The 27,835-nt window shown below is 40.3% G+C and overlaps 3 protein-coding genes across 5 annotated transcripts in view; 2 read left to right on the top strand and 1 right to left on the bottom strand.

The window, feature by feature from the left end:
• Positions 1 to 585, bottom strand: part of LOC128605853 (serine/threonine-protein kinase 32C) — a 112,354-nt gene extending 111,769 nt beyond the window's left edge. Inside the window, exon 1 of the mRNA XM_053621658.1 lies at positions 225 to 585. Within this exon, the coding sequence (XP_053477633.1) occupies positions 225 to 306 (82 nt within the window). The 5' untranslated portion in view covers positions 307 to 585. The remainder of the gene's footprint in view (positions 1 to 224) is intronic.
• Positions 586 to 6,619: 6,034 nt separating this feature from the next.
• LOC128605856 (leucine-rich repeat-containing protein 27) lies at positions 6,620 to 18,256 on the top strand. 3 transcript variants are annotated; one of them, XM_053621661.1, is made up of 11 exons: positions 6,631 to 7,125; positions 7,273 to 7,563; positions 9,628 to 9,758; positions 9,861 to 9,919; positions 10,486 to 10,641; positions 11,361 to 11,595; positions 11,716 to 11,853; positions 13,473 to 13,578; positions 15,964 to 16,085; positions 16,939 to 17,065; positions 18,001 to 18,256. In XM_053621661.1, the coding sequence occupies exons 2-11, from the start codon at positions 7,354 to 7,356 to the stop codon at positions 18,097 to 18,099; spliced, it is 1,383 nt and encodes a 460-aa protein (XP_053477636.1). In that variant the 5' UTR covers positions 6,631 to 7,125; positions 7,273 to 7,353; the 3' UTR covers positions 18,100 to 18,256. The 3 variants fall into 3 exon arrangements, with proteins under 3 accessions (XP_053477637.1, XP_053477636.1, XP_053477635.1); XM_053621660.1 differs by having other exon boundaries at positions 6,631 to 7,563; XM_053621662.1 differs by lacking the exons at positions 15,964 to 16,085; positions 16,939 to 17,065; positions 18,001 to 18,256 and adding an exon at positions 15,163 to 15,645 and having other exon boundaries at positions 6,620 to 7,563.
• A 150-nt stretch (positions 18,257 to 18,406) lies between these two features.
• On the top strand, positions 18,407 to 27,564 carry pwwp2b (PWWP domain containing 2B). The gene is made up of 3 exons (XM_053621659.1): positions 18,407 to 19,161; positions 22,540 to 24,208; positions 25,883 to 27,564. The coding sequence occupies exons 1-2, from the start codon at positions 19,022 to 19,024 to the stop codon at positions 24,206 to 24,208; spliced, it is 1,809 nt and encodes a 602-aa protein (XP_053477634.1). The 5' UTR covers positions 18,407 to 19,021; the 3' UTR covers positions 25,883 to 27,564.
• The last annotated feature ends 271 nt before the right edge of the window (positions 27,565 to 27,835 follow it).

A 27,835-nucleotide genomic window follows, 5' to 3' on the forward strand; every position in this document is an offset into this window, starting at 1 on the left:
TGCCAGGGTTGTATTTTAAGGAAGACGTATGGAGAGATGTGTGAAATGCATGCATGCATGCATGTTAATTAGATGTCAATTTGATGAAGTTATTATTAAACCATTCGTCCTGCAGAAGTGAAGGAAATAGCAACTCCACAGAGCGCACGTGCGTGTTCAAAACGCGTCGGGATCAACGCAGCGTGTTTGATGTAAGGAGTTTAAGCGATCGATCTACTACTTACCGTCCTCTTTCTCGTCGAAGACCGGTCTCTTAGAGGAGCTATTCGCGCCCATCCTCTTCTTCCACTTGGCCCAGTGAAACATTGAGGCTCAGATGGCATTCCTCGCCCGGTGCGGAACTAAACAGCGCGTTGGTGCCGCTACAGTCCGAGCTCGAGCATCTCTTCTCCACGAGCGGAAATAACGCCCTGGTACCGAGTTTGGTGAAGAAACGAACTGAAAGGAAAGACGAGCGGCGAGAAGGAAAGAGCGAGCAGAATGGAAGTGAAGTGGAGTGCTGGGCTGCTTTCTCTGAGTGGTGATCTCTGAAGCGCTTCTCCTCTCAGCGACACTCAGCCCCTCCTCTGCTGCTCCAGCCACTTTAACCTATTACAATCCCACTTCCGCCACTGGAACCTGGGAAAAACACCCACTCTCATCATTTGACACATGAACTCGTCATTTGGTTAAACTTTCTTATTTTCTATCTTATTTTTTTTTAATACAGTCCAATTTGTTCCATCTAAAATATCCATGCTGAAAAAACCCCCCACAATACAAACCATCTTAGGATATGTAATGGTTTTTTTTTTCTTTTCTTTCCCACCCCCCAGCTCAAACAAACCTCTCCAGGTTCATTTCTAGTGAACATTTCTAGTGAACATTTCTAGTGAATATTTCTGCTGAGCATTTCTGTAGAACATTTCTGCAGAACATTTCTACTGAACATTTCTAGTGAACATTTCTACTGAACATTTCTAGTGAATATTTCTGCTGAGCATTTCTGCTGAACATTTCTACTGAACATTTCTGCTGCACATTACTACTGAACATTTCTGCTGCACATTTCTACTGAACATTTCTGCTGAATATTTCTACTGAGCATTTCTGCTGAACATTTCTACTGAACATTTCTGCTGAGCATTTCTGCTGAAAATATGTAATGGTTTTATTGGATATAATGGGAATTGTATTGGTTTTAAAGTGCATCTATTATGGTTTTAAAACGTGGCTAATTTTGTTTTAAAGGTCTCATACAATATATTTGCATGCATCCAAGGTCAAAAACACTTTAATGTGCTCATAATTTTAAATTGCAGCATGATACCCCCCCCCCCCCCCCCCCAGATGTCAGATGTCCCAGTCTGTTGTGATTGGTCTACCACTCTCAGCGAGCAGCCAATGAAGACAAGAGGCGAAGCTTTTTGTTACTAACCTATGTAGGTTAGTACAGGAATTAAGTCTGGAATGACTAACAACTTGTTTCTGCTGTTCAGAATCCGTTCCTTCTTTTTGGAGTCAATAACTCCGTTTGTCGTACGCTTAGATTTTGAAACTTTGAAGACGTTTTTACATTCACAAACAACTCTATAACACACTACATGAAAAGTAATATTTGAAAAACCATAATAGGTGCACTTTAATGGAAACGGTCCCTGTGGATCTCTTGTGGCATGTTTTCTCTAGTGGATTCCATTAACGACTAATAATGGTAATGGTAATGATTTGAATGGTTATCTAATGGTTTGTAATGATATTTGTAGTGGAAACCATTAGAATGTCTCTGATGGTTTGTATTGGGGGGTTTTCAGCAAGGAAATAATGGTCCTATTTTTTTTTTTTTCCTTCACCGGGTGTCAACGGCTCAGTAGTAATCAGCTATACCAGTGATCCTCTAGACTCCCAGGGATCCAGGAAGCTTATCAGCAAATAAATGTTTTGGAGTGAAATTTTCTCGAGAAAAGTGTAGTAACAAATCCCTCACACAAAAATAGCATAGGCTGTTTTAAGGTTAAGTTAGGTTCAGTTCAACTTTATTGTCATTGTCATTGTCATTGTCAGACTAATGAATTTAGCTGAATTTAGGTGAATTTAGATGATTAATTCATGCGCAATAATTTACATAACATGGGCAATTAATAATTTAGCACAACTTGTGTTTATTAGTCATTTTGAAATAAAACATCACAATTATGAATTATGATTGAATAAAGTCTAATTCATAAAGAATAAACAATTTAAAAGTATCTAATTTGGAGGATTTCACTAGATTTTGGAGCGTGGCTGTAGAGGTTTGTGCCCATTCAGCCACAAGAGCACTAGTGAGGTCGGGCACTGATGGCAGGTGAGGAGGCCTACGGTGTAGTCAGCATTCCAGTTCATCCAAAAGGTGTTCAGTGGGGTTGAGGTCAGGGATCTGTACAGGCCACTTGATTTCTTCCATTTAAACTTTGACAAACCATGCCTTTATGGCATTGTCATTGTAAGATTCGGTTCCAGTGAATGGAATACTAAATGCTACAACATACAAAGACATTGTAGGAAATTGTGTGCTTCAAACTTTGTGGCAACAGTTTGGGGAAGGCCGACATATGGGTGTGATGTTCAGGTTTCCACAAGCCTTTGCCACATTTGTGCATAGTTTCAGCTTTATATCACCGAATTGAAATTACATTTTAAAAAATACTCAAATGGCTTTCCACAGGGTCGCACAACAAATTGTTAGGTAGCAGATAGGCTAATAGAGGAACGGTGACACTAGCAATTATGGCATGAGCTTAAGTAGTTAGGCAGCAGTAATAGTAATAATAATGTGGAACTGGAACAATAGTTACTGTATATTACTATTGTAAATGGTCTGCACTTATATAGTGCTTTATAATCTTAGTGGTTCTACAAAGCGCTTTGCACTGTTTCTCATACACCAATTCACACACACACACACACACACACACACACACACACACACACACTCACACGCACCAGTGGCATTATGATAGCCTGCCACTGGGAGCAACTTGAGGTTCAGTGTCTTGCCCAAGGACACTTCGGTATGTGGAGTCATGTGGGCCAGGTATGAATTAGTGGACAACCTGCTCTACCACTTGAGCCACAGCCCCATATTGGAATATGCAGTATGTGTTGTATGTGTGTATTTGGTCTACACCAATCACTCACATGACTCACATAAAAAGTCAGTAGACATTATGACATGAAGCATGAGTCTGTTTTGATGGCTCAGCATCAAAAAGCTTTGTTGATTCTTTTTTTCCCCGGATGTTTCTGGTATTTCACTTCAGTTCAGTTTTACTTTCTCTCTTTCTTCCATCCACAGCCAAATGATAGTATCAATTAAAGCAACCATTTTGATTGGCACTATCCATAATTCAGTGTTATACCACTATTACTCTATGGTATAAGTGATGTGGTATGGTATTGTGGTGTGAACAAGAAGTGATCTGAGATCTCATCAATGCTAAAATGTCCAGAAAGAGAACTGAGTACTCTTTTGAGTCTGCTTGAATTTTGAACACCAAAAAAACCTACCATTTGCAGCTAGTCCCCTTTCAGGTCCAATTTAACTGGACTGGATATGATTCATTAAAAATTTGTATATGCGAAAACACCCATTGTAATCAGAGTGTTTTACTGGACACTTGAATTGAATGTAATTGAAAACTCAATAATCAAGTAGGCATATTATTATTATAATAATAATAATAATAATAATAATAATAATAATAATAATAATAATAATAATAATAATAATAATAATAGGGTGCACGGTGTAGTGGTTAGCACTTTCGCCTCACACCTCCAGGGTCGGGGGTTTGATTCCCACCGTGGCCCTGTGTGTGTGCGGAGTTTGCATGTTCTCCCCGTGCTGCAGGGGTTTCCTCTGGGTATTCCGGTTTCCTCCCCCAGTCCAAAGGCATGCATGGTACGTTGATTGGCATGTCCAAAGTGTCCATAGTGTATGAATGGGTGTGTGAGTGTGTATGTGAGTGTGCCCTGTGATGGATTGGCACCCTGTCCAGGGTGTACCCGCCTGGTGCCCGATGCTTCCTGGGATAGGCTCCAGGTTCCCCATGACCCTGAAAAGGATAAGCGGTATAGAAGATGGATGGATGGATGGAATAATAATAATAATAATAATAATAATGTTTATGCTAGTAGCATATGTTTCTATACATAGTTCATAAATAAAACAAAATGTAAAAGTATAATAATAATATTTGAATATTTTAATTGTTGTTCATTGTCATGTAATAAGGTTTAGGACGGATGCAAGTGCAGTTGAGAGATTTATTGAAGAGAGATAGCCATACAAATCTAAATCAAAAGGCAAAAACATAGTCATAAACAAGCAAGGATTCTGTCTGTTAATGCATATTGAATGCAACGCCAGGGGGATAACGTGACATTCGTATTATGTTCATAAAATAAATCTGTACTGAGGGGATCCCTGGCTGTAAATTGTTTGAGATCCTCAGGGCTATAAATTAAGTAAAAATGTCAGGATCTTTTTAATGCCACTTAACTCCATGGTTCAAGGAGCTTCAAGTATTTTTATAATGACCCTATGAGGGTGGAGATCACAATTAATTATTGTCATACTTGGTAGAGATGGGTAAAAAGTTTGTGAAAAAATGTGTTAATTTCACACTGGCAGTATGAAAGAAATTCTTTCATCTTCAGTAAATCTTTAATTAAAAAAATAAAAATAAGAAAACCTTATCCAAAGTATATGTTTTTAATAAAACCACATAAATGATTGGCACTCCTGCAACTAATACTTTGTGCAACTTCTCTTTGCTAACAGAATGGGTGGCTGTGGCTCAGGTGGTAGAGCGGGTTGTCCACTAATTGTAGGATTGGCGGTTTGATTCCCGGTGAACCACCAAGCCTAGAAGGTCTCTTCCTGCAGATCTACCTTCCTGAAGACTTTAGCTCCAACCATAATAGTGCCCACCTGACCATCTAATCATTGTCTTAAGAAGTTCTTGTTCAACTAAAACAGGTGAGGTAGATTTTGGTTGGAGATTAAACCTGCAGGAAAGTAGATCTCAAGGAACAAGGTTGGTGACCACTGGTCTAGGTCATCTTCAGCTCATCCCATAGGTTTTCAATGGGGCTTAGGTCAGGGGACTGGGGTGGTCACATCAAAAGCTTGGCTTTATGGTCAATGGACAATTTTTGTCTTGATTTGGGCCTATGTTTTGGATCATTGTCCTACTGGAAGATCCAACCATGATCCACTTATAGCTTCTTGCCAGAGGCAGTCAGATTTCCATTTAAAATCTTGTATCCTAACAAGGTTCCTATGACATTTGAAGGAAAAGCAGCCCCACATCATCATAGATCCTTCAATGTATGTAACACTGAGGATTAGGTTCTTATCTTTTTAACCATCCTTCTTGTTACACCAAATTCACTTTGAAATTTTGTTGCCAAAAATTTCTATTTTTGTCTCATCTGACCATGGAACCCAGTTCCAGTCAAAATTCCAGTTGTGTCTACCAAACTTCAGATGCTCATATTTGTGGCAAGATAAAAGAAAAGGTACACCTGCGTGGAGGTGGCATCCAATTGTAGATTTGGAGACCCAAAATGCTACTATCATCTTCAAATATCCAACTGTGACCCTCTAAGAAAAAAATATGCCTCTCTAATCCACTGTGAAAGGGTGGAATACATTTGTGTCATCTTCCCAGAAGGTTCATTACATATCTGTTTGTTTTAAACTTCTTAATTAGTGCCCTGAGTGGGGTGCGGTGGCTTAGTGCTTAGCAAATTTGCCTTGCACCTCCAGGGTTGGGGGTTCAATTCCCACCTCTTCCCTGCATGCATGGAGTTTGCATGTTCTCCTGTGCTTTGTACTTATGTCACCACACCCCTTGTCTCATTTCATGTGTAAATTTTTTAATCTTTCCCATATTCATGATTAACTAAGGGAATTTGGCTTCTGCAACCTACATCCAAGTGAAACAGAAAGTCGCTGATGATTACCGCATGAACACTCAGATGAATGAAAAAAAAAAAAAGTTGAACATTAATGTTTTATGAAAAAACATAATTAAATTATATTTTGCTCATATGGATTTCTAGGTATCCCAGTAAGTGTGACATGAGTGTTTCCAGTTTTCAACTGTCCAGTTTCGGTAAGTCTGGGCATGTGTTCGCCTTGGATTCTTGTTCTTGGATGACAGCAGTAGAACCTGATGTGGTCCTCTGCTGTTATAGACCTCCAGGTCTGATGTACTGTGTGTTCTGATATGCTTTTCTGCTCACCACGATTGTAAAGACTGCTCATTTGAGTTACTGTACACTTCCTGTCAGCTCAGATCAGTCTGGTCAGTCTCGTCTGATCTCTCTCATCAACAAGGTGTTTCAGTCTACAGACCCTCCTCTCACAGGATGGTTTTTTGGTATTGTTTTTTTTTTGTTTGTTGTTGCACCATTCTGTGTAAACTCTAGAGAGTGTTGTGTGTGAACTTCTCAGGATATACGCAGTTCCTAAAATACTAAAACCAACCCATCTGGCACCAACAACCATGCCATGGTTAAAATCACTGAGATCACACTTTTCCCCCATTCTGATGTTTGATGCGAACATTAACTGACGCTTTGGATCTGCATCTGCATGGATTTAAGCATTGTGTTGCTGCCACATGATTGGCTGATTTGATAACTGCATAATGAGCACGTGTACAGGTGTTCCTATTAAAGTGGATGGTGGGTGAATATATTTTTTAAACACAGTGTAACTAGTATGGGTTCTTTGGGTGGAAAGTTGAAGAGGAATGTCTAAATGTCTAATAGCTCAAATGAACAAATATGATATGCTTTGTAATTATATCAACATTGTTAAAGAACAGTGATTCGTTTTTACGCCATTTAATCGATATTCTATTGAAATATATTGCTCATAACTATGTGTAACCCTCGTGTACATTCTTTTGACCGTCGTCGTGAAAACGCAAAACTCTAGACTGACCTTTTTTTTTGGCTTCTTCAGCACGCCGTAGTTTTTGTTTCACTTTCTTGGCATGTTACCATAGCAATATTTCACAACATCCCAAAAGGGCAGGAAACCCGCGTTATGGAAAGGAATGCATGTGAAAACCGACTTTTGGCTTCTAAGTATGAATTTAAGGTTTGAATGTCGACTATAAATTCCTCTAAGCGTTTAGTTCGAATCGGTAGGAGCTTATTATGCAGGATGAAATAAGTTGCTAGGCTAATTAGTTAGCTAGGTTAACTTCCTGTCTGATGCGTTCTTCTATACAGTTGAAATTCACTCTGCTGCAAAGTTGTGTCATTATTATCAGCACGGGCATGGAAAGTTAGCACATTATATAATGATAAATAATGACAGCTCTGGAAGAGGACCCGAATGATCTCCACTTGAGTCTTGACTGCGGTGAGAATGCGATAAAATCTCCGAGCCGAGGCTCTGTGTGTCGAGGTGAAGATTCTGCAGAGCATCAAATGAATCATGACTCATCCGACATCCTTTATCTAAGCAGACAGAAGCTGAAGGTCATACCAGACTGTGTGTGCAAGTACACTCCGCTCAAGGTACACAAGGACACAGTACTGTGTTAGGAATTTAATTATGAGTGTGTTTATCATGATTACATATCACTGCTGTTAGTGTCTTTGAGTGTACACATTTACAGCCATGCAGTGATAAACAGTGTATAGGGCAGGAGTGTCAAACCAGCAGGCCAGGAGCGCAAACCAAATGAATTTACAATCCATGTTTTATATTAAAAATCGTTTTGTGGACTGTGAATGAATTGAAAAAAAAAAGAGAGCCGATGTCTGTTATTCCTCTATGGAGCAAAATAAAGCAGGACCGTAATCTCAGCTACTGTTAAAATGTGCTAATGATATTTAAGCTCTGTGTGTGCGGATTTTGCATGTTCTCCCCGTGCTGCGGGGTTTTCTCTGGGTTCTCCGATTTCCTCAACCAGTCCAAAGACATACATGATAGGCTGATTGGCATGTCCAAAGTGTCTGTAGTGTATGAATGTGTATGTGAGTGTGCACTGCGATGGATTGGCACCCCGTCCAGGGTGTACCCTGCCTTGTGCCCCATGCCTACTGGAATAGGCTCCAGGTTCCCTGTGACCCTGAAGGATAAGCAGTATAGAAGATAGATGGATGATCTTTAATTTTTCATTAGCAAGCTAAAAATTTGACACTGTATCTATGTTTCTTACCAAAAGAACAACTTCACCGAACCGTCTACACAACTACTAGTCCAGGCTCTTGTTATCTCAAAACTGGACTACAGCAACTCATTACTCTCGGGCCTTCCAGCCAGCTCCATCAAACCCCTTCAAATGATTCAGAATGCAGCAGCACGCCTCGTCTTCAACCAGCCCAAGACAACCCATGTCACACCCCTCTTCATCTCCCTCCGCTGGCTTCCTGTAGCCGCCCGTATCAAATTCAAGGCCTTGATGCTCACCTATAAGACCTTGTCTGGAACAGCACCCCCCTACCTCAACTCTCTCCTGAAGGCTTACGTTCCCTCACGCAATCTGTGATCGGTTAACGACCAACGCTTAGTAGCACCTACTCAGCGTGGCTCAAGGTCCCTTTCAAGAACCTTCAAACTAACTGTTCCTCAGTGGTGGAATGAACTTCCAACCTCAATCTGGACCGCAGAATCTGTCACTATCTTCAAGAAACAGCTATAGACCAACCTATTCCGTGACCACCTAACCAACCCATAAAAAAAATTAAAAATAAATAAAATTTACTCTGGCGCTTACACTTCTACTCTGTGTACTTTGCTTCTTCTGGAACTCAATTAATAGATCTTGTATGGTAGCACTACTTGTATTGTTCTCTGATTGATATATCGCTTTGCTTGTATTTTCTCATTTGCAAGTCGCTTTGGATAAAGGCGTCTGCTAAATGAATAAATGTAAATGTAGATGTAAATACACAAAAAAAGGCAAAATATGAAGATTTTAATGGTCTTAACAACAAATCATTGGTCAGAAATTAGCAAGATTTAAACAAATAGATAAAGTAACTTAGTATGAGATAAATCAAAGGGATTAAACCTTGTGGGTAAAGTTGCAGACAGCTTTTTATTTATTTAATTGTTTGTTTATACTTTAGTTTAATTTTGTACATTCAGTCATGTGTTAGTTTGAGTTTTATATCAAACATTTTAATCAGAATCGTGACATAACCTTTGTGTACATTTAAACAGAGACCCAGAGACCTAGTGCAGCATCTTGAATAATGAATAGTCAAAATACTGAACATTTAATTTCTTTGTTAATTGTAAAGCTTTCTGTTTATTTCCAGTTTTAAATGAGAAAACAACAACAGATTTTCAGAGTGTTGGACTAGTTTATATAGAGTATATACATTTTTTGGTAATGAATTGTCTTATAGGTGATACGTGTTCACTCAGATTGTGCATGCAGAATCTAAACACTGATAAATGAACACATTTAAGAGGAGATAATAATGCGTTATTGGTCTTGTAAGCTGATTTTCTTGGTTGGCCCAGTTGACACTGGACTACATGAAAATGAGTTTGACACCCCTGCTAGAGAGCTACACAAACTTACCATGGCATTGCTCTGTTTGCTTTCTTTTCCACTTCCTTTCAAGAATTTGTATCTTGAAGGAAATGAGTTGTCCAGTCTCCCAGACAATCTGTTCAGCAGTCTGCCACATTTGCTTTGGCTGGACCTGAGAAATAACCAGCTCACGTGTCTTCCTGTTGATATCGGTCAGCACAGGTACAGCAAAAACAGCGTGCACATACCTTCGAGCAACCTTTAATGTGTTTATTCTACTGCCATCTTAACAACAGTCATCATATTATTCTTAAATCTCTTCAGATGCTTGAAAACGTTGCTGCTGGAGGGGAACCCTATTACAGAACTTCCAGTAGAGTTAGGTATGATCTAAGATCACATGGTGCTATGACTATTCCTCCTCAAGGTAATCTATTTTTTCCCAGCAGCCTACCAAATGGTTAAGATTGCTTTTATTATTATTTGATTATAAATGGCTACCCTGGAGTCATGGCTATGGAATAAGTTTTCTAATTTGTAAAAGGTGAGTGTGCAGTCTTTTATGTTTGTGAAATGAAACCCACAGCCACAACAGAAGTATTTATTCCTACATACTATGTGTGCATACAATCAGAGAAATCGTACTGAATCTGTTATTGAGATTTCAGAATTAAAACTGATACTCAGCCAGAAAGAAAACCAACAGCTCACTCATTGCGGGAAAGTTGGATGCCCAGGTCTATTTCCACTCTTTGCCATGTCCAACTCCCTTTAGACCATCACTGACAGGAAATAATGTCTACAAAATGGTCATCCTTCACAAGAGCAACACTCTATAATATAAAAGCTTCTTCCTAAATAAGTTGTCAATTAACGTCTAGACTGGTCCTGAGATGGTTTGCAAGGCAATTGCTCCTTCAGTTCTTTACTTGCTGTCTTTTCCTGGCAGGTAATATGATCACACTACGAGCTCTGAGCCTGAGGAACTGTCCCATCTCGTTCCCGCCACAGGAAGTGCTACAGCAGGGTCTCGCACACATCCTGCAGTTCCTGCGTCGCACAGCCGTGGCTCAGCGGCCCCTCAGCGTTCACAGCGCACACACAGGTCTTTACGCCAGCCAAATCAATGCAAGCATTTCCTTACCTGTGTGTATGTGTGTTTGTGTGCTTGCATATGTTTATGTATATAAATGTCTGTGTGTGTGTATTTGAGTGTGTGTGTGTGGGTGTGTTGGTGTGTGTATGTGTGTGTGTGCTATCCCTCACCATCTGTGGCTTTGCATAAAAAGGATGGCCTGCTTCAAAAATAGCTTCCTGCCCTGGTTCTGCTTCAGCAGTGTGACTTCTGTTCCCTTGGAGACGATGCGTGTGGCTCAACTGGCTCATGGCACAGCGCGACCCTGTAATATTTTTAGCTGGATGAAAATGATGGATAACCTCTGGCACTGCCATGCATCAGTCTCTGGGGCCACACATGCTAAATACACTCCTAAACTATGTTACAGAGAAAACATGTTGAAATCAGTTTGGTTTGAAAATTGCTTGTTGGTCCAGAAACGTGTGATGCTGTTATCCTGTAACTCTAATTGATTTACAGCTTCCTGCAGCATGATATCATCTTTTCATATTGTATTACTGCATGTCATCTTGCTCGCTTGTTTACTGTAATGAATTCCTGATAGAGTTACAATACGATAGATTGCCTTTCAATTCAAGTTTTAGATACAGCAAACAGGTTTCTGCTCTCAGGTGACCTTCGCGGCCAATTCTCTCTTTGTGGCTGCATGCATTTGCATATAAAAACTCACTCCTGCTGGTCCACAGCTTCAGACATGCCTGCTGTGGAGAAGTTGCCGCTGTCCAAGATTCTCCAGTCTAGCCTGGATCTGTCTGAAGTGGATGACAACGAGGTCCAGCACTTCAAGGAGCTCAGGCAGCAAATGATCCAGATGGACAGGGCAGATCTAGGGTACATCACACCGGTCATTTTGCCACAACACCACCTAAGAGCAGCAGAGGGCGACAGATCTCACAGAACTCATCCCCCATCCATCAACAGGTATATGAATGTCTATTAGTTGAAAGTCATGAAAACTCAGGCCTTTGATTTAATAAATAAGATTAATAGAGTGGAAAGTAAACCAGTAAGTCTGCAAAATATTTAACGGTTACACCACAGGGCCCAAGAGTTAACAAGAGGAATGTTCCCAGAGCTTCCTCCATCTGATGTGCAGAACTGGAAGAGATCAGAGGAGAGAAGACTGACTGCCATGAGGGAGTTCAAGGAGAAACAAGCCTTACTAGAACAAAAAAGAAAGTAAGAATGTTTGAAAGAATTCTTTCAATTTAAAGGAGCAGTTTGTCATTTTTTAGAGCCCTCTAAGAGCATATGAGGTGAACTGCAATAGAGGGTATGCACATGACGTCAGGGTAGCCGGAACTCGCCGCGGTCACGCCCACTGAGTGGAAAAAAGACTGAGTGTACATTAGTGCACAGCATCAATTCCATGAAAAAACGCATCTAAAATGGGAAAAAGTTGTTGTGGGATCATTTCACTCATTTCACATTCACTCCTTTTTTACTAAGTGGAGCAGTGTAATTGTAAGTTCTTTTGGCATGTGGTATTCATGTTGTACAATGATGAATAACTTGCTATATATTTCTTTTTAAATGCTGCCTATTTCCACTGATGAATAATGGCGGCTCATTCATTCTCTGACTGTGTTTTACCTTCACAAATGTATAACGTTAGTAAGTGGAAGCAGTGTTAGCTACAAATAAACTAGGACTAGCTACCTTACAGTTTACCAGATAAAATTATATAATAAAATATAAATATTTGTACATACACATACCACTAGAATCTTTATTGGTATTCTTGCCACTTTCATTTCTCCAACAAATCCCACCTTGAAGTAGGACCAAGTGTCAAGGCTTTTGTATGCCTTCAGGCTTTGTTTGGTGTATTTCCCTGGCGTTGAAATCAGGTACATATAAATGTTAATGATACAAATGTTATAAATGGTTTTGCAGCTTCCCCTATTAAAACCAGCCATTTTGCTGGATGTTTTGCCACTCAGTCCGGCCGAGGGGGCGTGTTCTGGTGGGAAAGTGACATCAGTGCATACCCTCTATTGCAATGAAATGTCTGGCAAATGGCTTCCCCTTACCCTTAACTGACCCAAGCCCCTCTCGGTGACTTTTAAAGAAAAGGGACAAAGCCAAGCAAATTTATTCCATCTGGTAGCAGAGTAAAAGAAACACAGCTCAATTATGTGGCAATACTGTGAACCACAGTTTATGTTTATCTACAGTATGTTTAAAATGATATGATTATTACTGTTACAAACTTATTACAAAATCCACCTCAAAGCAGTTGCTTGATAACATTTCTGATGTTTAAGTCACACAACAAAGTCTTCATATCAAATTCAAGTTTGCGTACTGAAACTTAAGTAGAATTGACTCATGCTGCAGACATGTTACTGACAAATGAAAGCTGGTTTCAGTCCAGTGGTGACTTAAGCCCAAGCCCTTAATGTATCTCATTTTGGCAAACAGAGAGCTTTTAGCTAATAGCATCGATTCATCTGATCTGACTTGATTAATCTGTGGCTGTTTTAGAAAAGCAGGACTATATAATGATAAATTTGATGAACAAAGAGGGACCTTCAAATTGTGTCTACCAAAGCAAAATAAAACTGCAACATAAAACTTTTAAATATATAAAACACATGGGTTTTATATATGTATGTGTGTGTGTGTGTGTGTGTATATATATATATATATATATATATATATATATATATATATATATATATATATATATATATATATATATATATATATATATATACTTTATATCTAACTTTGTAATATGTAACTTTTCTGATATATAAATAACTTCTCACCTCTCTGGGGTGTGTGTGTCTCAGAAATGAGGAGCTGCTGCAGGAGTGGAGAAACCAGGCCAAGATCATGCAGGAGAGGAAAATACTGGAACACAAGCAGGACAGGAGTGAGAGACTTTGGAAAGAAGGGGTACAATGTTTTTTTCTAATATCATATTATGAGTTACAGAAGGACAGTAAACAGGAAGATGGTCTCTCCTACAGGCTTCACTGAATGGCCAGCTAACATTGAAGATGCATTTTTTGTACAGGGTGTAATGAAGTAGTGTCTGCAGTGTTCGTTTTTTTATTTTCCCTGCAACCCCTCTGAAAAAGATAATGTCGCAGTAGTTGTCCTCATAGCTCTGTCCCAGATAGAGTTATCTAGCAAAGGTTCAGAGTCAGTTTTCCTTCAGCAGTCAGACACTCATCCCGATTCAGCCCCTGTTCAGCTGGTAATCTCACAAAAAATAGCTGATTATTTGGATTGGATTGGATTGGATTGGATTGGATTGGATTGGGTGTATGCAGATCTGGGAAAATGACAAAATATTGGAACCCATTTAAGCACAAGCAACCAAACCATGCTCATAGGAAACTGGAAACACCTCATAAACTGACTGCAAAATCACCTCAAATGCAGTCTTTCCAGTCTTAATCTTTGTGTATATATTTTGTTTATTATTCATTTCTTTTTGCTTTTACATTTATGTTTGAGATCAAAAATGGATATGAGACGAGAGTTTAGAATTTCGTCTGGAAATAAATTCAAGCAAATATAACACTTAATATTTGGTTGCATATCCCTTGATTGCAATACCTGCTTTAAGCCTGTAACTCACTGACATCAGCAAATTGTTGGTTTCTTCTTTTGTGATGCTTTTCCAGGCTTTTACCTCAACCTCTTTCAGTTGTTGTTTGTTTCAGGGGGTTTCTCTCGTCTGGCTCTTCTTCAGGAGTTGTGTTCCTTGGCCGACCCATTCGGTTTCTGTTGCTCAGTACACCAGTGGTTCTTTCTTTTCCAGGACATTCCAAATGGTTGTACTAGCTATGACCAATGTTTCTGCAATGCGTGTAATTGATTTTCCCTCTTTTCTCAGCTTCAAAATGGCTTGCTTTTCTCCCATAGACAGCTCTCTGGTCTTTATGTTGGCTTATCCTTATTAACAACAAATGCAGTCTTCACAGGTGAAACTGAAGGCTAAAACCAAGAGTAGATTTTCAGAGCTATTTATTGTTTAAACAATCAATCTAACCGGACATACCTGGGTAACGAGAAATACCTGTCAGTCGCATGTTCCAGTATTTTTGCTAAAAATTGGGTGGTCTGATACAAAATGTGCTATGTTCTATGTCATTTAACACATCTACATAATAAATACCAGGAAATAAAAGCTGAAATTCTAAACTCTCTTCTCATATTCATCTTTTGATATCAAACCCAAATGTCTTTGGTCTACAGCAGCAACAAAATAATTGGCCTTGCTGTTCCAGTAGTTTCAGAGGGGAATGCAGCTAGACAAATCCTGTATTATGAGGAGTATATCCCAGCAAAAAAGAAACGTCCTCTCACATTCAACTGCTTTTTTTTATGTACTAACATAAAAGCATTCAACAACTGAGACATAAACTGAACAAGTTTCACAGACATTTAACGAACAGAAATTGAGTCCCTGAACAAAGGGGGGGGGGGGGTCAATATTAAAAGTAACAGTCAGTATCTGGTGTCCACCAGCTGCTTTATATACTACAGTGCATCTCATCCTCATGGACTGCACCAGATTTCTCAGTTCTTGCTGTGAGATGTTACCCCACTCTTCCACCAAGGCATTTGCAAGTTCTCGATCACATCTGGAGGGACATATTGTTACACATGGTTTGCCACTGCAAGGACGATCAACTGTCCTTCCTGTCTTCCTGTAGCACTGTCTTAGTCGGCTTACATTACAGGCATTGCAGTTTATTGTTCTGGCCACATCTGTAGTCCTCATGCCTCCTGCAGCAGGCCTATGGCATGTTCACGCAGGTGAGCAGGAACCCTAGACATCTTTTCTTGTTAAGGACTGTCCCACAGGTGCATGTGCAAAAATTGTTTATGGTTCACTGAACAAGCATGAAAAACCTCGTTTAAACCCTTTCCAGTAAAGATCTGTAAAGCTTATTTTAATTTTACAAAATTATCTTTAAAGTACAGTCTCCTGAAAAAGGGACATTTCTTTTTTTTGCTGTGTGTGTGTGTGTATGTGTATATATATATATATATATATATATATATATATATATATATATATATATATATATATATACACACACACACACACACACACACACAGCAAAAAAAAGAAATGTCCCTATATATTATATATATATATAATGTATGTATAGAGAGAGAGAGAGAGAGACCATATTGAATTTAGCTGATATATTTCTTTTACCTTGTTCTCCAAATGATTTCTTTGTTGTTAATGAGTGTCATTTGAGTATTGCAGAGAAAGGAATGAAATAAAACTGCTGCTTGTTTGTGTAATGTCTGAAGAATGCTGCTGTCTCCACCAATAATCCAAATGACACTGGCGAGGCTCTGAATGACTCACACAAAGAAGCCCATAAAACTCAACAGACGTCATTAAGAACCCACAAGGAAACAGAGGAGGCCAGGTACTAAGGATGTATTTCATAAGCTAGTGTGTGATTAGAGTAGACCATCCTACCTTCGCACTGCATAGTGCACCCTAAATACCACATCAGAAAGAATGCGTTGAGATTGCAAATGGCACTTTGCACTATTGTGTCTTTAGACAATTATTTTAATGTTACAGTTGTAAAGCAACTAGCTGCTTGCAGGAATTTTGGCAGTGTGTCCTCACAACCATTTTTAAAAGAGCTCTTGCAATTATTCAAGTCACAAAACTCAATATGAAACAGCAAATGATAAAAGATCTGATATTACTATTAAATCAAAAATGAAAAAAAAAATAGAATGAATGCATTCCTAGTTAAAACTACTATGTGTTCACAATACATAATGTGTAATACCTACCGCCCCTCAGCCAGTGAGATTACACCGTTTGTCACTGAAATATAACGATGATCAAGAATTCTTGTCAGAACAGATTGTATGCGGTTGGAATCTGACTTTCTAGTAAAAACTTTAAGTAGACATGATTTCTAATGTCTAACACAACAGTTGCTATTTTTTTTTGCATAGTTAAACTTGGTCCTCATTGGACAGCCATGGACAGCAAACGAGTTACAATACTGACCTCTAGTGGCCACGATTGGCGCATGCAGACACATTTGGATTGATTAATTCAGTTGGCCATTTTAATTCAGGCTCCTTTAGATCTTAAATGAACTTTAAATTAACTCAGTGAAATGAACCTATACAAGTAATGAAGAGAACTAATTCACAAAATTAGCTGACCTGAGTGCCGTTAATTCCTCTGCTCGAAGTGTGCGGTCAGTGACGTGTGTGTTCATTTGTGGTGTTGTCTGTTGTGTGTGCCCTAAGGGAGGCAAGGGACCGAGAGCTTGAGCAGCGCATCAGAACTCATGTTCAGATGATGCAGCAGAGACGCAGAAGACCCAGAGGTTCACCTGCGGAGGAGGCAAAGGCAGCGGCTCAGGAGATGGAAGAGGTGAAGAACTGATGTTTAATTCAAACATAGGCACACAGAGAGGGAGACAGAAACACAGATAATGGCCCTCATTTATCAAAACTGCATAGAAACAAGCACAGATGTGAGTACACAGAATGGTGTAGGAACAATTTATAAACTCTTTATAGCAGTGCTTTGAGTGTAATTCAGATGGAAATAAAATAAAACTAAATGTTAACACCGTTTCAAGAGAAGAAAGGATTGGCCAATAGGTTTGTCTTTTGCAATCCTTTCTTTTTACTGAAAGTGACATTACATAAGTATATATAGAAAGTAATGGACATGTGGTTTTAAAAAAAAAAATTAAAGCACAATTTATCAAATTTATCCGAGCACTAATGCTCTGCATCTACATCAGCTATGACTCAATTAATGGACTAATGAGCTGTAAATAATCCACATCTGCATATTCTGATTCACATTTACAAATTAGGATAAATGCAGACACTAAACCCCATTAAATATGTTTTACTATGGACAACTGTATTCTAGAGTTTAACCATTAGGGGAGCTGATCCCTCAATGTGTGATGTGTAAATTATGAGAAAGTATAAACACCTCTGCAGCTGAATACAAAAGGCACAGTAATTTTTATGAGTACATGTTTATTGCGTGTGTGTGTGTGTGTGTGTGTGTGCTTGTACAGTATCTGTTTTCACCAGGAAATGTGCATTGTTAGCCGGCACCGTAGGTTAAAATGTGAGGTGTTTGAATTGATTCATTACCAACTACCACCGGGGGAAATTTTCTCAAACTGGCGAACTAAACACCGACCTTTCCATACGCAGTGAAAACTAACTGTGTGTGCATTCTGAGTGTTTATTTTTGCATTTTGAAATGTAAAGGAGATATGTAACATTCTAAGGAAAAGAAACTACTGGAATGAAAGTGACTTTTCTTCTTCTCTGTGCAAGGTAAAACAGCTGCAGATGGAGCTTGCAGAAAGGAGACGGGTGAAAGATCTGGAGTATCGTTTGAGTGCCTTCACTGGGGAAAGTGCTTATGATAAATAACATGACTCGACCCATATTTTGTGAGAAATATCCTGCTAGCACCTGTACAGGCTGAGGTATTACAAGCCATCATAGTGTAATGTGTAAAAGTGGAGGGTGCACTGGATATTATTTCATTACTGTGTAAGTCTTGATAAAGATGTTGAGTTTGACCAGGCGGTGGCGCGGTTTTCATTTGTGTTCATTGTCGTCTTCAATCAGTACTTCAGGAGTCAGCCATTTCATGCTTATGGCCTACTGGATTTATGTTGGAGGAGAGAAGTATAATATAAAGCGTGTGATCAAATCACATTTTTAACTCCATTTAGACAAGGCCGAGTATAATGTAGGCTTTTTTTTTTTTAAATTATATAACTTTATGTTAGTGAATTGGTTTTTGTATTGTAACCTAACATTAGACGCTTGCAACATGATCAGTGTGATTTAATCACACCATTAATAAAATGTATCAGTAGACGATCCAACTTTAAAACAACAACACTGAAACAATAATCTTATGCTGATTTCATAACCCATGTGTCAGTAGTCTATATGTTCTGAGGGAATAAATAAGCAGTGCTATTGATCAGTGGGTAAAACTACTGTATGTGGTTGACTGGAAGGTGCACGCTGGCAAAGCCGATCTTAAATACACGGCGATGTCTAGAGTGTTAACATCTTCCGAAACCGCGGAAGCCTTGGATGAGAAGAAAACGCGAGTTGAAGCAGAGGATCGCGCGCTCACGGATTCCTTTCTCGCCTCTTTGTGATGTCACGGCTGGCCGCGCGGTTGTAATTGCGCCGGTGGGTTGATGGCGTCATTCCGTGGCCCTGTGTAGCCTCCTGTGCTCGCTAGCAGAAGGAGCGAGGATCTGAGGCCGACGCGCGCGGCTCCGGCGCCGGGGAACGAGCAGCGCCAAGCCGGACACTTCACACAGGAAACATGGAGGCCGCGGCCGAGGAGCTGCGGGCCGGCTCCCGGATTCCGGTCACCATCGAGCAGATAGTGAATGACACACTGGTGGTGACGCTCACATACCGAGATAGGAGCTACACCGGGATTTTGCTCGACTGCAACAAAAAGTGAGTGTGTTTCATTTTTGTTATTATTATTATTTTTGCTTTAAACGCTCTAAGGCCGTAAGCTAAGCTAAGCTAAGATAATTTGGCTAACTAAGCAAACGCTATCCATCAAGAAGAGGCCAAGGAAAGACAAGCAGGCCCCCTATTTATCCAAAGCCAAGGAAGGATTATTATCAAAATCTATTATTCCACACATAGTTCACGTCTTACATATATATGTACCAACATACTTTTATCCTACAAATCTAAGTATTTTGTCAGGGACGAATATGCCTTTTTTTTTTTTTTTTTTAAAGGTCCATTAAGTAACATTACTTGCCAGCTAAGGTTAGCCACTTAGCCCCTGTAAAATGTGTAGCTAGTAATCATACAATGCTGCGTTCAAAGACTGTATATTATTTCCAGCGTGTTGTTGTGAACGCGCTCTCAGCTTCATGTATCTCAACTGATATTAGTGTTTATTCTTGCTTATTGTCCAGGATAGAGGATAAGCTCTCATTGTTGTAGCTTCTGGTTGCTAGCTGAAATTGTTCTCATTCAAATGAAGTGGAATAAACCCCAAGTTGATCATGTTTTGTCCAGGTATTTTATTGCTCAGCTTCTATTCGTGAGGTTAATATCATGGCATTTTAAACCGACTTTGCACAAGGAACTTAGTCCATAGTCACATGTGAAGCAGATTGCCTTCGTTGTGTGTTACCCTTATTATCAGGCTATTGCCCAAAAGCTTCACAGATGTATATTAGGCACATTTCCATGAACACATTATGTATACTGTGAACAATAAAGAAAGCTATTTTGCTTCTTCATTTAGTGGTTCAGTAGAATAGAGAAGTTGAAGCTGCTGGAAAGGACATCTTTCTTCAAGACAAAGACAGGTGGGGTGTCACTGACCAAACCAGTGCTAGTGACCTTTTGTTGAACTTGTAGCATATATTTCTAGTTAACATATACCTGTAACGTGTATTTATAGGTAGGACATATGATATAGGATGGATAGTGGTTTAATTGTTTTGCAGTTCTGCAGTATGTGTTGTTTATGTCCTGTGTCTGAATGTTGTTTGTGGTAATTATTGTGCTACCTACTTGGCCAGGTTTATGTCTGACTGTGCCCACCTTGGTTACATAAAGGTTGAATATATATAACTCAAGCAGGAAATATGTAGTCATGAAAATTAGTCTTTCTGGATTTTTTTTTTTTAAATATTAAAGTAGACTTTAAAAACCACTCTATGTATTTATAGCTACATCAGAAACTTAGGATTTTCTTGCTCCTTATTCTTGGCAATGGATGGCAAGATGGATGGATGGATAGATTAGATAGATAGGTAAAAGCATAGTACACAAAGTTTCCAGAGAAACAAGATTTTTTTTTCCCCCTGACAAACAAAACCTTCACCTATGTAAGCAAAGTCCTTCTGAGGCTGTAGGTCAAACCAGTATATTTTATATATAGCAGTTGATGTGACATTGTAACACTTTACAATGCACAATATGAATCATGATGTTTTGTTTCATTGGGTCGCTAAATCAGTGTAGTCGTATTACTCTTAAATGACTTTATTCAACTTTTATATGGTATCTTTATAGACCTAGTTAATAAGCAAAACAGGGTCAAATCTTAATTTAACATCCAGTGTATTGGTGACACTCGACACACAAGTGTATCGTGATGTTTATATATTACAATATTAGTATCATATTGCCATATCACCCAACCCGATACAAATAATGTTCTGGCAAATGTATCTTGTTGTCCAAGTAAGGCCCAAGACATTAAGGTTTTAAACCTGTTCCCTACAAAACTTTCCCTTATTTGTGGCCTCCGTAATTCAGATCACATGTTGTGTTTTTCCTTTTTAATGATACAATTCTCCCCAGGAAACATTGTTTTCAATCTCAAAGCTGCACTTTAAATCACACAATCTGTTCAATGATTGCGCATAGCAAGTGCTGTCCATCTCACGAGCTATCTAATCCAGTTTTACTCTGGTCTTTGTTCTGATATTGCTTCATTTCTTTGTGGCAGTAATGTGTGATTGGTAGATACATTTTATAATGCAAAAACCTTTCCCCATTACCTCCTTCTCCATTGTTATATCATTTGTCATTTCCTGTATTTTGGTAATTGCTGTCGTGTCAGCAGCATGGGTTGAATCATAGTGATGCTGAGTCACTGCTGCTTAGAAACTCTTATTCTCTACATGACCAGGACAATTTGTACAGCTTTCCCACCTTGGTCAGGCTATTCTAACCTTTCCCAAATAATCGTTTTGTTCATTCGGGGTTTCATTAATGTTGGGACGGAATAGGCACAAAAGATATCTCGAATGTCAAGTCATTAAAAAAACCCAGATAATACAGAAGTTCTGTAGCATTAGAAAAAGTATTGTATTGTGGCCTACATGTTTGTATAGGCCTGCAATAACTGTACCTATGGCTTTTTTCATTCCTAAAGACATACTAGACAGGTATTTCTTTTATCAGATGTCTCACAGGATTGCATGAGGGGAGGGAAGCCTTTTCTTATAGGGATTAATTGATAATCAAATATCAAGCAGGATGTGAAAACAACCAAATCTCCAGGCTCTCCCTGGCTGCATCCCTGGTGGCTGATGGGATTGTTTTTGTTCAGGGAGTGTGGAGGGGGGCTGTTATGAGGCAGGCCTGTTGGTCTCTTTGTCTGTTGTCTCTGACAGTGTCGAGCCACTGAGTGTGCTGTCTTGACTACAGCCACTCTTCACTGATTGTAACAAAATGGTTCCTGCTGTACGCACGTCAGTGCTGTGCTTCACAAAGAGGGCGTATGAATTTATTTTTGGACTGAACTGCAGCACAAACCTGACTATCTAACCGTGCAGTATATTCATACTAATTTTATAACTAGGTTTTAAAATAGATTATTTCAACACATTCTCGCAGTGCAGATTTAATGTTCTTAATAGTCAGACAGATTGGAATCTTGATTCAATTCAAGCACCTTGTAAGCGTTTAGACTTGTTGTGCAGCACTATCAAGATCAAAGTTGCTACTGCTTTACGTGGAATTTCAGTTCCAGGGACTACAGTTTACCCTCTGCATGTTGCGACACAGTGTGTCAGAGTAGGAAATCACTGCTATGACAATGAGATTTCCAACTTGAGTACTACTACTCTTTTTCCTATTTGAGCTGGTTCAAGTCGAGAACTAGTTTAGTAACCATCTCTGCACTTCGTTATGTGTTTATTTAAAAAGATCTTTGAAATCAGTTGAATATATTAGTCAGATTTGGATCTCTGTGGTTGAATACCAACACTTGTCTAAGAGCCTGTGATTTCTTCACATTGTTTTCAGAACCTGTTCAGTGCCCTTATAGGCTTTCTCTTTTGTTCCGTCTAGGACTGGGTTGTTCTGCCTTCCAGATGTTGTAGGAAAGTCAGAAGAGCCTCTCATATCCAGACAGGAATCTGACATTATGAATGAGGAGCCATGCTCCAAGCCAGCCATTCAGTCAGCCCAGCGACCAAAGGATGAGAACACAGAGCCTGACAAGCCACCTGCCATCCCCATCCCCATCCCAATACAGCCAGGCCAGCCTACCTACCCTCCCTACTTTGAGGGTGCTCCTTTTCCTCAGCCCATCTGGGTACGTCACACATATAGTCAATGGGTTCCTCAACCTCCACCCCGCCCAATCAAAAGAAAGAAGAGACGGTCTCGAGAACCTGGCCGCATGACCATGAGCACTATTAGACTGCGACCTAGACAGGTGCTATGTGAGAAGTGCAAGAACACAGTCACCAGCGATGAGGACATTAAAGACGGGTCAGCTGTGGCCAAGCCTTCCAGGAAGGAGAATGCACCACAAGGGGAGGAGCATGCCAAGGAGGCCCCACCTAAAGGATTCAGGAAGGAAGATGGAGATGCAACAAGAGAATCCAAGAGGCGAGATGATGCTCCATGCTATGAAAGCAAGCGTTGTCGAAAAGAGAGAAAGGAAGACGAGAAGTTCCCAGGAGGCGATGTAGTACCTCACAGCCCAGTGATAAAGATCTCCTATAGCACTCCACAAGGAAAAGGGGAGGTAATGAAAATCCCATCCAGAGTTCATGGTTCTGTGAAGCCTTTCTGCCCCAAGCAGCTGATGCAGAATGGGCTTGGGGAGCATGAGAACGGCCGTGAGCCCAGAAAAGAGGCACGATCTGCTATCGAGTCCATCCGGACTGGCCTTACTGTGTCTATCCCCAAACTCAAACTTCCAAAGTTGACTGATCAGGACATCCCATCACCCAAAATCCGCTTAAAGTCCCGTGGGGATGGTGTAGAACATGTGTCTGTGTACGAGGCAGAACTGGTGGGGGAGGCAAGGCGCAGGAGTCCCAGGATTCCTGGATCAGGGCTGGCTCGATCTGAGGACACCGTGGACAAAAATGCCTTGGAACTATGGTCAGGTGAGGAAACCGAGCGGCATGGTGACCTCACACTCCTCATCAACTTTGGCAAGCGCAAGGCGGACTCGTCCAGCCTTTCAGTTTGTAGCAGCGACAGCCTGGACGAGTCCAAGTCATTCAGCTCGGATGGGACATCACCGGAATTGTGCGAGCTGGCACCCGGCGAGCATGTTATTGGTGTATCGTCCTCGACAACTACATCGTCAGCATCACGGGCCGAAGGTCGGACGGTGCCACCGCTAACTGTGAGGTTGCACACGCGCAGTATGAGCAAGTGCATAACGGAGGAGGGCCATGCTGTAACTGTTGGTGATGTAGTGTGGGGAAAGATACATGGCTTCCCCTGGTGGCCAGCCAGAATCCTGAGCATTAGCGGCACTCGGCGAGAGGAGGATGAGGCAGATGCACCGTGGCCCGAAGCCAAAGTGGCCTGGTTTGGCTCGCCTACCACCTCGCAGCTTTCCGTGGCTAAACTTTCACCCTTCCGTGAGTTCTTCCGGCTGCGCTTTAACCGCAAGAAAAAGGGCATGTACCGGCGCGCTATCATTGAGGCGGCTAAAGCAGTGGGCCACATGAGCTCGGAGATCACCTCACTGCTGTCACACTGCGAGACATAGGTGAGACATCATCTCTACTGTTCTGTTTTCTTTAGATAATTTTTAATGTTTAGACGTTTATTTCCAGCACCCTTGTCCAACGGTATGCTTCCACAGGATGTTGCGTTCTCTGTGCAACATCCTGTTAGTTTTCTCTGTAGTTTTCTCTGTGGCAAATGACACCAATTGCAGGATGGTGTGAGGTGGCATAAAAGGTAACGCTGACAAACAGTAAACTGAAGAAAGTCATTGCCGTTGACTCTGGGTATCCGCTAAAGCTAGCGGCGTCGCATTAGGTGCGCTTGACATGTGCCACCGACTAGGAAGTGGCTTATACTTCCGGTTTGTTAAAACCGCTAGTGTTCCGTTTGAGACGATATTACCCTTCTAAAATTCATACACTAGACTGTAGAGTGCAAGTGTATAGGACGTCATTTGGGACACAACTTTGGTCTGTATTCTCTGATGTGTGTTTTCGGAACAGAAATAACAATGAGTTAATGTACCCCATGCCGCACATAGACCATCTAATCGGTAATGAGATTCATCGACAGCGATTTTCATAATCGATTATTATCGATTAGTTTTTGCAGCTCTAGCTTTGACACATGGTGGCCTAACACACTCTGAGGATTGTGCTATCTGCCCTCTTCCACATATGAGTTCACAGATGATTGTGATTGATGAGAGCATGGGGAGAGGGAGTTGACTGCAGCATTGAACTCGAGCTATCCTGGCGACAAGGCGAAAGCTTTTCATTTACGCCACTCAGGAGCCCATCACATACCCCTTTAAAGCTTGTTGTCATTAAATATATCTAAGCACATGAACTTGATTGTACTGTTAGATGCCAGCAGCAACCCTTTCGGATTATTCGTGATTTGGTTTTGGTTACGCAAGTGTCCTTAGTTTTTGGTTTAGGACATGCCTTTATTACTAAAAAATTTTATGAATCACTCTTGGACAGGAAAAATATATTTATTTTAGGATTAACACACCCATTTTTTTTTTCCAGTTTCTTCTAAGTCTGTGAATGTTGCTCCAGATCTTGCTAATATTAAATATTGACTCAGTGATTGTTCTTCTCCAGCCATTTTAGTTGGATAGCATATATGTTTGTCTGAAAGAAAGGGAGCATGAGTGGGAAGTTGAGGTTTTTATTAAACTGTCTAGTCAGATGATATCATTGGGTCAAATTCTTTTTTTTTCTTTTTTTTTCTTCTTTCGCTTAAATTCACAATGTGCTGATGTGCTCTTTTTTTCCCCCCTGCTTCAAAGTGGGAAAGCTGGACAAGTATGTGAAATGGAGCTCAGCGACTATAAACATTGTTATTGGTCAAAATTAATAGCCATATATGGTATGCTTTTAGAAGCTAAAATTGTACATTAATATTATCTTTGTCAGAATGGATAATATATTAATTCTAGCAGCAATACAGACACAAACATAAATATCCACTATTCTGAAACTATTTTTTCCTAACAGTAATATTTTATTACTTCATTAACTGCATTGCGAATATTTCTAAACTAAACTCTGCTGTATGCATTGCTGTACTTTCCTCCATATATTTTTTTCCAAACCAGTTGTTTTTAAAGGTCATTCTGCTCATTTTCTCTTTTGTAACCATTGATGCCCACAGCCCCAGAAAAGCATTATGCGTACAAGGGTGGTGTATGTGTTTTGTGTTTCAGGAGTGAAAGAGGGGAAAGCTGGATTCAGGACCTCATGCTCCCCTCCTGTCGTTCCCAACCAGGACGGAGTGCATTTGCTACAGATCTCATGAGTGAAGGTGCTTTTTTTTCCCCCACCCCCACCTGCTTGGAAGGAGAAATCAGCCACCATGCAGAGCAGTTGAGGGCTTGAGGGAGCAAGCAGGCAGGAACATCTGGGAAACACGAGAGAAGAACTCTTCCTCTCCACCTGTTTTTCTGCCCCATCAATTTGTTCAGGACTTCTGTTTTAGTATAATGAGTAGCTCAACACTAAATCCGAATGTATTTATTGCCGGTGAAGCACAGGCAACCTTGCTACAGTCTCATACAATCGATCCCACCGCTGCTGTTTTCTGTCGGTGAAGAGCTGCTGCCAGTCAGCGGAGTTACTATAGCTAATGAGTCCATCATGGAGACCATCAGCCAGCCTGCTCTAGTGACACTCACCTAGTCCACTTAGACTGGACAAGCTGGACATCCACATGATGGTAAATAACATGGCTTACTCTAAGGTTTCTTTCCTTTTACTTTCAAAACTGAAAATGTGAAACACTTTTTTTTCTTTTTTTTTTTTGTATCCTCTGCATCTAGAGATCGTTGTGTAGGTCTTAAAACATGCAGTATGTCGTCATTGATAGATATATTTTCACCAGAGGGCCAAATTTCTTCAAATGGCCTGTCCCCTTTTCTGTTTTTTTTCCCCCTCATTTATTTTTCATTTTTATTATGTTTTGATGCTCTTTGTCTGAGCGCCGTGGAACTGTGTCATGGCTTGTTTGAGAATCACAGAGTTTCATATGTACTTGCTTTAATTATTTAATGTGTCATGTAAAGAAAAGCACTTTATCTGTACCTTCAGTGGCCTGCTGGACACTCGTACAACGAACACTAATTTAGAGTTTTACGGCTGTGAACGGCGGACAAGCTCTCAGCAGCCCTCTGGTTCCGACTATCACACCCGGCGCCTGGAAAGTGACTTCTTTTCTATCAGGTTTGGACTTGGATGAGAAAACAAGACGCTTTCAGGAACTAGTTGTGTACACTGTATTATTGCGGATAGTCCTTTTTGTCAACCTGTATTTGTTTTCCTTCCCACCACCGTCTCCCTATAAATGAAAATTTCCACTGGAGAAATGGACCGAAGTGTAAACTCCTATGCATCACATCTTTATTAAAGCTTTAAAAACAAGAAAAAAAAAACAAACACAAACCTACTGTTATGGTACTATGAATTCCATACCCGTGTGCTCTGAGCACCAAGCGGAATTGAAGTGCTTTTATGCTGCAGGTTTGTTGATTTGTTTCTCCTTCAGGTGGAAAAGAAAGGGGCTTTCTAGTCAGCAATTGACCTTTTAGGGCCTTGAGAATTTAAAGAGCCACTTCAGTGAGGGAGCAAGCATGCAAACCATGGGGGAAGGGAGCCAAACCCGAGCGGAGGTATATTTTAAGTTCACTGCTAAGCTCAAAGCATCTCACCACTGCATTTCAATGGTAGGTTCTTGTATTTTTTACGGTTCACTTTTTTTTTTTCTCCCTCCTTCCTGTAATGGTTTTTGAAGGAGGACAGTTGTGTGAGTGCCAGTGCAAAGACACTCGACCACTGTCCTCAGATCAGTGGAATTTTTTACATGCTGTACATAAAATAAAATATACAAACAATGCTCTTGCTTGCGGGCTTGTTCTTTTCTAGATTGGGAAGCAAAGTTTCTATTATCGCAACTGGAAACCTGCTGGATGTAAGATGTTTGGATTTCACCCTCTCTGGTTCAAAATTGCAACTTGTGGGAGAACATTACATAATGTGTATGTAACATTACATAATCCACTACATGGATTAATCTTACGGTTTAGAGTGCCAAGTCAGTTCAGAGAGAATTCAGGGTGATGTCCCAAACCGCAAAATCCACGCTGAGTAGTATGCCTAAGTGGTGT

This window comes from Ictalurus furcatus, chromosome 3 (assembly GCF_023375685.1).
Source record: "Ictalurus furcatus strain D&B chromosome 3, Billie_1.0, whole genome shotgun sequence".
NCBI classification, from domain to species: domain Eukaryota; kingdom Metazoa; phylum Chordata; class Actinopteri; order Siluriformes; family Ictaluridae; genus Ictalurus; species Ictalurus furcatus.

What these genes read in the sequence shown, in the direction of transcription:
- LOC128605856 (XM_053621660.1), top strand. Translation starts at nt 7,354, where the DNA reads ATGACAGCTCTGGAAGAGGACCCGAATGATCTCCACTTGAGTCTTGAC. An exon ending in GCAAGTACACTCCGCTCAAG is followed by an intron (nt 7,564 to 9,627) that starts GTACACAAGGAC and finishes CTTCCTTTCAAG; the next exon opens with AATTTGTATCTTGAAGGAAA. An exon ending in AAGGAAACAGAGGAGGCCAG is followed by an intron (nt 16,086 to 16,938) that starts GTACTAAGGATG and finishes GTGTGCCCTAAG; the next exon opens with GGAGGCAAGGGACCGAGAGC.
- pwwp2b (XM_053621659.1), top strand. Translation starts at nt 19,022, where the DNA reads ATGGAGGCCGCGGCCGAGGAGCTGCGGGCCGGCTCCCGGATTCCGGTC. An exon ending in TTGCTCGACTGCAACAAAAA is followed by an intron (nt 19,162 to 22,539) that starts GTGAGTGTGTTT and finishes TGTTCCGTCTAG; the next exon opens with GACTGGGTTGTTCTGCCTTC.